This window comes from Leopardus geoffroyi, chromosome B3 (assembly GCF_018350155.1).
Source record: "Leopardus geoffroyi isolate Oge1 chromosome B3, O.geoffroyi_Oge1_pat1.0, whole genome shotgun sequence".
Classification (NCBI taxonomy): Eukaryota; Metazoa; Chordata; class Mammalia; order Carnivora; family Felidae; genus Leopardus; species Leopardus geoffroyi.
This window is the reverse complement of record NC_059337.1, coordinates 4946553-4956030: the sequence shown is the minus strand read 5'-3', so window position 1 is coordinate 4956030 and position 9478 is coordinate 4946553. Positions and strand designations below refer to the sequence as shown.

Below are 9478 nucleotides of genomic sequence, written 5' to 3'. Positions count from 1 at the left end.
ACGGGTCTGGGCTCACATTTTGAGAACCGCTGCACTGGATTCACCGGAGTTTTTATTTCTGGTCGATTATCTAATTACTCTTTCAAAGAAAGAGCTTCTGTTATCAGCTGTCCTAGCCCCGAGTGACAGCACTCAGGCAGCATTCCATATAACGGAAGGGAATGAACTCGTGTCCCAAGGCTCATGTAATAATTTAGTCCGTATCGCCATAGGGAGCCTCAGAAGACTACCTTTGGCTCACCGCTTTTCCCTTAGAGTGTGAACCACCCCCCCCCCCCCCCCCCGCCCCAAGCCACGTGTGCCTGTCCTTGCCTTTCCACTCTCACTCCATGACGATCAAGGACCTCCAGCACAGGGTCCTGTAAAGCTCCCTGGAACTTAGGCTACATCCTTCCATTGTTTCCAAATTCAAAATGGTTTGATACAGATAACATGGGGCGGCCAGTCCTACACGTAATGTCTCAGAGACACTCTAACAAATGTCAGAGCTGGTCTGTTCTATGTTGTTAAAGAAGAGACTCGCAGCCAGATCCTGGCTCTGTGTCGCCTAGGTGACCCATGAGGAGTTGCTTAGCATTTTCGGGCCTTAGGTTTTCAACAGGTAGAGAAAGAAGTCTGTTATTATGAGAGAAAATGGGACACCTGGGAAATACTAGCCAGAGTTCCTTGGAGGGAAGACATTTGCAACACTGAACTTTAGAGATATTATTACTTTATAATTTAACAACAAAGTGCTTGTGTGTGTGTGCATGTGTGCGCATTAGAGCCTCACAACGATCTTGTGAGGTAGGTGAAGTAGAGGCTGAGAGAAGGTAAAGTCCGGCCAAATTAAATGTCAGGGCCGGGTCTCAAACACCTCACCTTCTCAAGGAAGTCAGTGTTCTTTCCAACACACTGCCTTCCCTCAATTTATTTCAGTTAAATACAGAAATGTACTGGTGCATCAAATGAATGACTCTTAAAAAAACATTAGGGAGTCACAGTAACTTAAAACTCACGGGCCAATGACCCAGGCGATTCAAAGACAGGAGTTGTTTCCTTCAGCTAAATGCCAGGAAGGATCCCTGTAATATTTAACAGCAGTGTTGCTCCCATAGTTTTATAGTCCCCTTCCAGGTCCCTTGGGCTTGTTCGTCGCGGGATATTTGCGCCTCAGATGACAGCAAACCTCCAGTGGGAGTACCTCATACACGGCTGTACAAAGAGCTTCTGAAATTCTTTCAGCCTCTAAATCACAGGACCACAAACATCCTCTTCGAGAATTCTGCCTCGTCATGGCAATGAGACATCTGGTGACTAATGTCTGCACAGCCCTGGATTGGGAGAGTGTTTTCTGTTTTCTGTGTTCACACCCCAAATCTTCTAGTGGCAATCTCATTTCTGGCAAGTTCTGGGCTTGCGGGGCTGCACTAACGGATTCCTTATCAAGTTATGAGACTAGTTAAACGCAACCAACTTCGTACTGAGCGCGTTTTAAGGGCCAGCCATTATACGGTATTAAGGGCTTATGATAAGATCTCAAATATTATTCACTAACAGTGATAATGTGGCCACATTTATCTCACTTCTCTTTTACTTACCAAGCATCAACCGTCAAACTCACCCCTAAGGTCGGTCAAAAACACTGAAGGAATGCCTTTTGTGTTCAGGATATTATTTGGTGCCTATGAGTTGATCTCCACCATTAAAGCGGGGAAGAAGACGGAGGACAGACCGGGGCCCAACCTGAGCCTCTGATGCCCAGGTTCAGGCTTTCTCTACATGGAGCACTTGGAGACAAGAGAAAAGAAAATCTGGAAGGGGCAGCGGACCATTTCCTAGATCAAATGGGTGTTTTGATGGCATAAGAGATGTGCTTTTTGGCGGAAGCTCTTGTCACACCTACTGCAGTGGAAAGGTTTTTCCCCTGTGTGGGTTCTCTGGTGTGTGAGGAAATGGGAACGCTGACTGAAGGTTTTGCCGCACTCGGGACAGCGATAGGGCCTGTCTCCTGCGTGGATTCGTTGATGGGTAATGAAGTGGGAGCTCTGGTTGAAGCTCTTCCCACACTCGCCACATTTATAGGGTCTTTCCCCCGTGTGGATCCTTTGGTGCTTTATGAGGGCAGAGCCGTCGGCGAATCCCTTCCCGCAGTTGTCACACTGGAACGGCCTCTCACCTGTGTGTGTCCTCTGGTGCGTGACCAGGTGTGAGCTCTGACTGAAGCTTTTGCGGCAGTGAGGACAGCTGAAAGGCCTTTCCCCCGAGTGGGTACTCATGTGCGCTACAAAGTGAGAACTATCTCGGAAGTCCTTTCCGCACTCTGCGCATTTGAAGGGCCGCTCTCCCGTGTGGGTTCGCTGGTGCTTCACCAGGTCTGAGCTCTGGCTAAAACTCTCCCCACAGTCGCTGCACCTGTAAGGCTTCACGCCCGTGTGGGTCCTCTGATGGGTGATGAAGTTTGAGCTTCGGCTAAAGCTTTTATGGCATTTGAGACATGTGTAGGGCTTCTCTCCCGTGTGGGTTCTTTGGTGCATGACGAGGTGTGGCTTCCGCCCAAAGGTCTTCCCACACTCGGGGCACTCGTAGGGTCTCTCGCCTGTGTGGGTTCTCTGATGTTTGATGAGTGTAGAGCTGTCGCTGAATTTTTTCTCACAGCCGCTGCATTGGTAGGGTTTCTCTCCCGTGTGCGTTCTGCGATGGGTGACAAGGTCTGAACTCTGCTTGAAGCCTTTCCCACATTCGATGCACTTATAAGGCCTCTCGCCAGTGTGGGTTCGTAGGTGTCTTATGAGATAGGAGCTCTGGTTAAAGCTTTTCCCGCACTCTGCACACATGGGCTTCTTTCCTGCGTATCCATCCAGGAGCTCGTTTAAATCCTTCTCTTGCGGAAAGGGCTCTGGCTGGCCCTCTCCCGGGCGGGTCCCGTGTTCCCCTTCTAACTCAAGGTCCCTCTCCCAGTTTCCTCCCCAGCTAGGAGGAGGAGAAATATCCTTATTGGCCCTTTCTGAGGATGTTCCACACCGTTCTGCTGCTTCTGAAATGTCCCGACTGAGTTTGGTCACCTGATTCTCAAAGTCTGAAAAATCAACACAAGTTAACCAATTATTGGGAAAAACATCAGAAAGCAGTGAGGAAGACTGAGATTAGTGGTTTTGCAACAGACTACACTTAATTTGACTACTCTGATTTTAAACCTTGTGAAAAGTTTTATTTACTTTTTTAAATATTTTATTTTATTTTTATACTACAGGCTGGCGTATCCCATCTATTTTATCATATCTATATTATACAGCCGCTTTTGCTGGTGCAAATATTTTATTTTTAAGTAGTCTCTATACCCAATGTGGGGCTTGAACCCACAACCCCAAGATCAAGACTCATGGGCTGTACTGACTGAACCAGCCAGATGAACTCAGTGAAGTTTATCAAGCTTACAAAACCTAAATTCCTAAACCCTTTTTAAGATGAATCCTTTTTTTTAAATGTTTATTTTTGAGGGAGAGAGAGAGACAGAGTGTGAGCGGAAGAAGTGCAGAGAGAGAGACACACACAGAATTCCAAGCAGGCTCCAGGCTCTGAGCTGTCAGCACAGAGCCCGACGTGGGACTCAAACTCACAGACCACGAGATCGTGACCTGAGCCAAAGTCAGACGCTTAACCGACTGAGCCACCCAGGTGCCCCTTAAGATGACTCTTGAAGTAACCTTGATATCCTTCAAGAGTATATGCCATGTATTGTCCAAATCCGGCAACTCTTTTCAAAGATGTTACAGTATAGACAAAAGTGAAATGCTTATTTAAAATGAAGACTTCAGGGGCGTCTGTGCGGCTCAGTCAGTAGAGCCTGCGACTCTTGATCTTGGGGTTGTGAATTCAAATTCCATGTTGAGCAAAGAGTTTACTTAAAAAAAATAAAATGAAGGGACTTTAGCTCAGGTCACGATCTTGTGCTTCGTGAGTTCAAGCCCAACGTCGGGCTCGCTGCTGTCAGCGCCTAGCCTGCTTCGGATCCTCTGTCCCCCCCTCTCTCTGCCCCTCCCCCACTCATGCTCTCTCAAAAATAAACTTTTTTTAATTAAAAAAAAAGGGGGGGCGCCTGGGTGGCTCAGTTGGTGAAGCGTCCGACTTCGGCTCAGGTCATGATCTCACGGTTCATGAGTTCGAGCCCCACGTCGGGCTCTGTGCTGACAGCTCGGAGCCTGGAGCCTGCTTCGGACTCTGTCTCCTTCTCTCTCTGCCCCTCCCCCACTTGTGCTCTGTCTCTCTGTGTCTCTCAAAAATAAATAAATGTAAAACAATTTTTTTTTAAATAAATGAACAAAATGAAGACTTTATTTGGTCTGTTACTGACTGCCCAAGAAGTCCACCTTAAACCTGTAAAAGTGAGAACAGAAGTCTACGGCAGCATTCCAAATTCTTCATCTAAGCAAGGGCGAGATTTCTCCCCACCTCGTAATAGTCACATCTCACCTGTGTGACTTTCCCGTAGGATCTTTCTTGCCTCGAAATTTTGGAGCGGTAGCGTCCACGGTTCTTTCTGCTCCAGCTGGGAAATCACACTTGGTCTGGAAATCCTATACAGGAAGGTGAACATAGCATATTAATCGGAACCAGCCATACAAAGCCTGACCAAAAGGCAAGCCCTCCTTCTTCCCTAAGCAGAGGACAACACCCAGGGAGATGCTAATGCATGTTTGGTCTCAGTGAAACAACGAGATGGAATAATAAAACAGATTATCTCCCCAAGGGGCTGAGAAAAAAGCCCCTTTCCTCTCATCACACACACACACACACACACACACACACACACACACACACACAAAACAGACTTGGGTGACAGAAACTCTAGAGTGAGCACAATAATTCACCTCTGAAGGCACAAGGCTAAATTCAGATAGAGAGAGAATTTTCTCAGAAACAATGCCGCCAAGACCTCACCCTTAGAAAGAATCAAGGAAGTTAACTCTAATGTCGGGCTTTAAACTTTTCCCAGAAAGGCAGCAGTAGATACAACCGTGAGAAAAAGACAAACACTTGTAAGAAAAAAAAAATGGGCAAAGGTCATAAATAGGCAATTCACACACACACACACACAAATACACGCAATCTATAAATATATGAAAAATCTTTAACCTTACCATTAACCGGAAAAATTCAAATTAAAACAATGATACAGTTAGGCAATACAATGTAGAGGAAAAGAGTGCAAATTTCAGTTATATTGCCTACGAGTCAATCTTAACCCTTCCTCTTTCTAGCTGTGTGACCTCGGGAAAGTTACTTAAATTCTCTGTCTCAGGGTCATCATCTATAAAATAGGGATAATGATAAGACCTACCTTCTAGTATTGTTGTAAGGATTAAGTGGGAACTCTTCAATGTTAGCTATCACTATTATTTAACCCAGACTCTTAAATTATCCTACCATGATAGGTAGGATGTATAGAAATGGACGCTTTCATATAATGCTTGTAGGAATAAAGAATTCAATCTTTTGGGAAGGCATTTGGCAAAAATATCAAATACTATAGAAAGATATCTATTCTTTGGCCCAGCAATTCTAGTTCTGGGAATTCTAAGGAAATGAAAAAAAAAAAGTTAAAAAATAAAGTTGTGCAAAAGATCTATTACCTAATTATTAACTAATTATACTTTAAGAAACCATATTCCCCGCCCCCCCCCACCCCCCCAAAAAAAGACAGCTAAAAGATGTTCATCACAATACTGGTAAAGATCTGGAAAGGACCTAAATGGAATAATTATATTTGATTAAGCCATATGAAATTGCCAGTGTAGGGGCGCCTGGGTGACTCAGTCGGTTAAGCGTCCAACTCTTAATCTCGGCTCCGGTCACGATCTTACAGTGAATTCGTGCCCTGAGTCGGGATCTGTCCTGACAGCGTGCAGCCTGCTTGAAATTCTGTCTCTCCCTCTCTCTGCCCCTCCCCTGAGTGTGCTCTCTCTCTGTCTCAAAATAAATAAATTTCAAAAAAAAAAAATTTTTAATTGCCATTGTATAAGTTAAAAAGCGGCTTAAAAATGGTCAAATATATGGTTCAATCTAATGTAAATTATTGTATTCCATACAATAAAATACTAAGCGATTATTTTGAAGCAATGTATAGAAAAACAGTTATTGTTGTCGGAATGTATTACAATACAATGTATTGTATAAAAAAGTAAGATGCACAACGGAATTTACAGTATGATCCCAATTTTTTCTCTTTTGTTTTTGTTAATTATATCTGTGCTTAGGACAATGGCTGGAAGGACAGTAACTCTTCAGAAGTGGGATGGAGTGGGACTTTTGGTTTCATTTTGTTTGTCTTTTTCTTCAATGAGTATATATTAGTATACTTTTATTTTTTTTAATGCTTTTTAACATTTATTTATTTTTGAGAGACAGAGAAAGACAGAGCTCAAGCAGGGAAAGGGCGGAGAGAGAGAGAGAGAGAGGGAAGACACAGAATCTGAAGCAGGCTCCAGGCTCTGAGCTATCAGCACAGAGCCTGACGCGGGGCTCAAGCCCACGAACCGTGAGATCATGACCTGAGCAGAAGTCGGACGCCCGACCGACTGAGCCACTCAGGTGCCCCTATGGTGAGATACTAATTAAACAATAAATATCAAAGATATCTGCAAACCATAAAGTGCCATAAAAATGTAAGTCATTAAAAAAAAGGAAGTTATTTTTTTTTCTGCTAGGGAGGCAACAATTATTAAAGATCTCACAGAGATCTTTAGCTCTAAGAGATCAACGTCCCTAGAGACCACTCAGACCTGGGCCCTCTCACATGATCTAAGTCTTTAAAAAAATTTTTTTTGATGTTTATTTATTTTTGAGATAACGCGAGAGACAGAATGCAGGCAGTGGAGGGGGAGACAGAGGGAGACACAGAATCCAAAGCAGGCTCCAGGCTCCGAGCTGTCAGCTGTCAGCCCAGAGCCTGACGTGGGGCTCAAACTCACAAACCTTGAGAACATGACCTGAGCCGAAGTCAGACGCTTGTCCGACTGAGCCACTCAGGTGCCCCTCACGTGATCTAAGTCTTAAACCTAAAGGAGAGTAGCATCCTTACCCTGGGAGAGCCCATTCTTGTAACTGTGCTGGGTGGTATCCCTGAAGAGCATTCTCTAAGCAGGGTCCAGGTAACCCATTCTTCCCTGAAGTCCCCAGCCACATCATTGAGAGTCATCAGTTCCTAAAGCAGGAGAACTCAGTATGCATCAAAAGCTCTCTGGATAGTCTAACCATTGTCTCAAAACCAAAAGACTGCCCCGGTGCCACCAGCATACCCAAAGACCCCAGGCCCTGCCCCCCCCCGGAATAGAATAGTTCTGAGATAAATTCTGTCAACCATAGAAGGGTTGCTTTTCTTACTGTTTTTACATAATCCTTCCCTTGGCCAACATTCACATCACTAAGTGAGGCCTGGAGCTCCCAAACACAGCTACGAGAAACATTAACCTTTTGAGGAACAAATTGTCCATGATGGACAAGATAAACAAAGGATAGAGTATGCAGGTGTTGGGGGGAGGGACTTGATTTTGCGAAAAGCTCTCCAGCTACATCTTCCTCGGCAAGCTAGGAAATTGTGGATTTAATTATACTCGTATTAGTTATGAGAACAGCTGACTTTTCCTGGCTTGCAGATTTGGTGTCAACCTCAAGGAACAGATCAGACAGAACATGAAAAGTTCTGGGTACCATTTTTACAGTAATGTGCTGTAAAAGGCAGTAGGAGTCACAAAGAAATAGAATTTTGTTTTGTTTTGATGTGTGTGTGTGTGTGCATGTGCGTGTGTGTGTGTTTGCGGGGGGGGGGGGGGGAGGAGGGGGGAGGGGTGGCTTAAAGAGTTTCCAATAGAAAAAAACACAAGTCAGCCAGCTGAATTTACTACAAAAACTTCTGCGTTTCAGTGGAGGATGGACCAGACTGGAATGAGGAAGCTTTCCTCTTTCTCGTCTTTTGTCACACCAATCGAAGCACCTGGCTACTACTAGAATTCTCTTGCACCTTTCGTGGAAATACGCATGCATTTACACACATTGCTCTCGGTCCTTTATAAAGTACTGAGTTTTTAAAGACTTAAAAACAGTAAGGAAACATTTCATCTCTCTGCTTTAAAACCTCAACAAACGAAAGGAAGGTCATTAGGAGGTAAAAACTGAAAATAAGTTTTGAGCATACATTTTATTTCGGCATCCATTAGGAGACACAACTGCAGGGCCCACTTGCAGGAGACAGCGGGACTGAGGGGAGGAGAGTTTACAGCCACGGTCACGGAAACCTTGTTTCCCACCCGGTCTCCCGTGCCTCCCTCCCCCGCAGGTGACCCCGCAGGCCCCCGGAGCGCCGAGGTGCTGTGACTAAGTGCCATCGTGTGCGGCACCGGTTTGTTCGCTGGGTTTATTAATAGGGACATGACGGCACGGGTGGGACCGGCACTCGTCCCCCACCCCCACCCCCCTCGCGGTGCTGCAGGCCCTAATCAGGGCGCTGCGGTCACAGGGTCACAAGGCACGCCGAAGCCCGGGGACCACGACCGAGGAGCGGGAAGACTGATCAAGAGGATGGGCTATCCCGACGACGGCACAGAAAGCCGCAGCCACCTCTCCTCACTCTTCAGCGAAACCCGCGGGCTCCGAAAGGCGAGCGCGGCGACCTGGCAGGGGCCACAGCGCGGCGGCGGGCGAGTCCCCTCCACGCCCCTCTGCAGCTCCCGGGCGACCGCCGCAGTCTCCTTCCCCGCATCACTCACCGGCCCGGCTCCGGGATGGAGCAGAAAGTGAGAGTCCTCCACCGCCGAGCCGCTCCCGGCCCACAAAGCCGAGGCGGTCCCTTCTGGAACCCGACCGGGATTCGTGACAGGGCTGTGGGGACACAGGTGGGACTCTGCGCTCGACCGCTCGCAGCCGGAAGACACCGCCCCTGTTTCATTGCCATTGGCTGCTCAGTTTCGGCGACCAGAAGCCTTGTCTGTCCATAGGCTGGTGCAGCTTTCAATCTCCGCGCGGCCTTCTGGGAAATGTAGTCTCGAACAAGACCGCTTCAAAGGACTCGGAGTCCGGGGATGCCCAGGTCCCAGCGGTGCCAAGTGCAAAACCCAGTTCTCCCTACCCCGGGAACTGCTTCTCCCGAGGTGAGAGGGTGGGGTCCGGAGACTGTACACCCGGAGAGGGATCTGCAGATGCGAACCACCCGGCCTCACCCGACTGCCGCCGAGCAGCCTTGTACCAACGGCGGCGTCTCCCGCGTTCTGGCACCTCGCCCTTGCCAAGTGCGGGGAAGCTCATCGCCGCGGCCTTGTGGGTCCTCCTGTGCCGGGCTCCCCATCCTGGGGGGCAGAGCCTGCCTGGTGTCTGCCACCAACAGATCCCTGGGCAACTGAGGCTGTGCATTAAGAAACCCCAAGCAGAAGGCTTTAGCGGAAAACAGACGTTTTGCCCCCTTCCATTAGCATCGCAATTTCCTCTCCATTGGTTACCACACCTG

The 9478-nt window shown here is 47.3% G+C and overlaps 1 protein-coding gene across 3 annotated transcripts; it reads right to left on the bottom strand.

The window, feature by feature from the left end:
• Positions 1-695: 695 nt before the first annotated feature.
• ZNF774 (zinc finger protein 774) lies at positions 696-9162 on the bottom strand. 3 transcript variants are annotated; one of them, XM_045448670.1, is made up of 5 exons: positions 8745-8914; positions 8174-8235; positions 7061-7183; positions 4453-4556; positions 696-3058 (listed from the first exon to the last, which is right to left on the bottom strand). In XM_045448670.1, the coding sequence occupies exons 3-5, from the start codon at positions 7165-7167 to the stop codon at positions 1818-1820; spliced, it is 1452 nt and encodes a 483-aa protein (XP_045304626.1). In that variant the 5' UTR covers positions 7168-7183; positions 8174-8235; positions 8745-8914; the 3' UTR covers positions 696-1817. The 3 variants fall into 3 exon arrangements, with proteins under 3 accessions (XP_045304626.1, XP_045304625.1, XP_045304624.1); XM_045448669.1 differs by lacking the exon at positions 8174-8235 and having other exon boundaries at positions 8745-8921; XM_045448668.1 differs by lacking the exons at positions 7061-7183; positions 8174-8235 and having other exon boundaries at positions 8745-9162.
• Between the last annotated feature and the right edge of the window lie 316 nt (positions 9163-9478).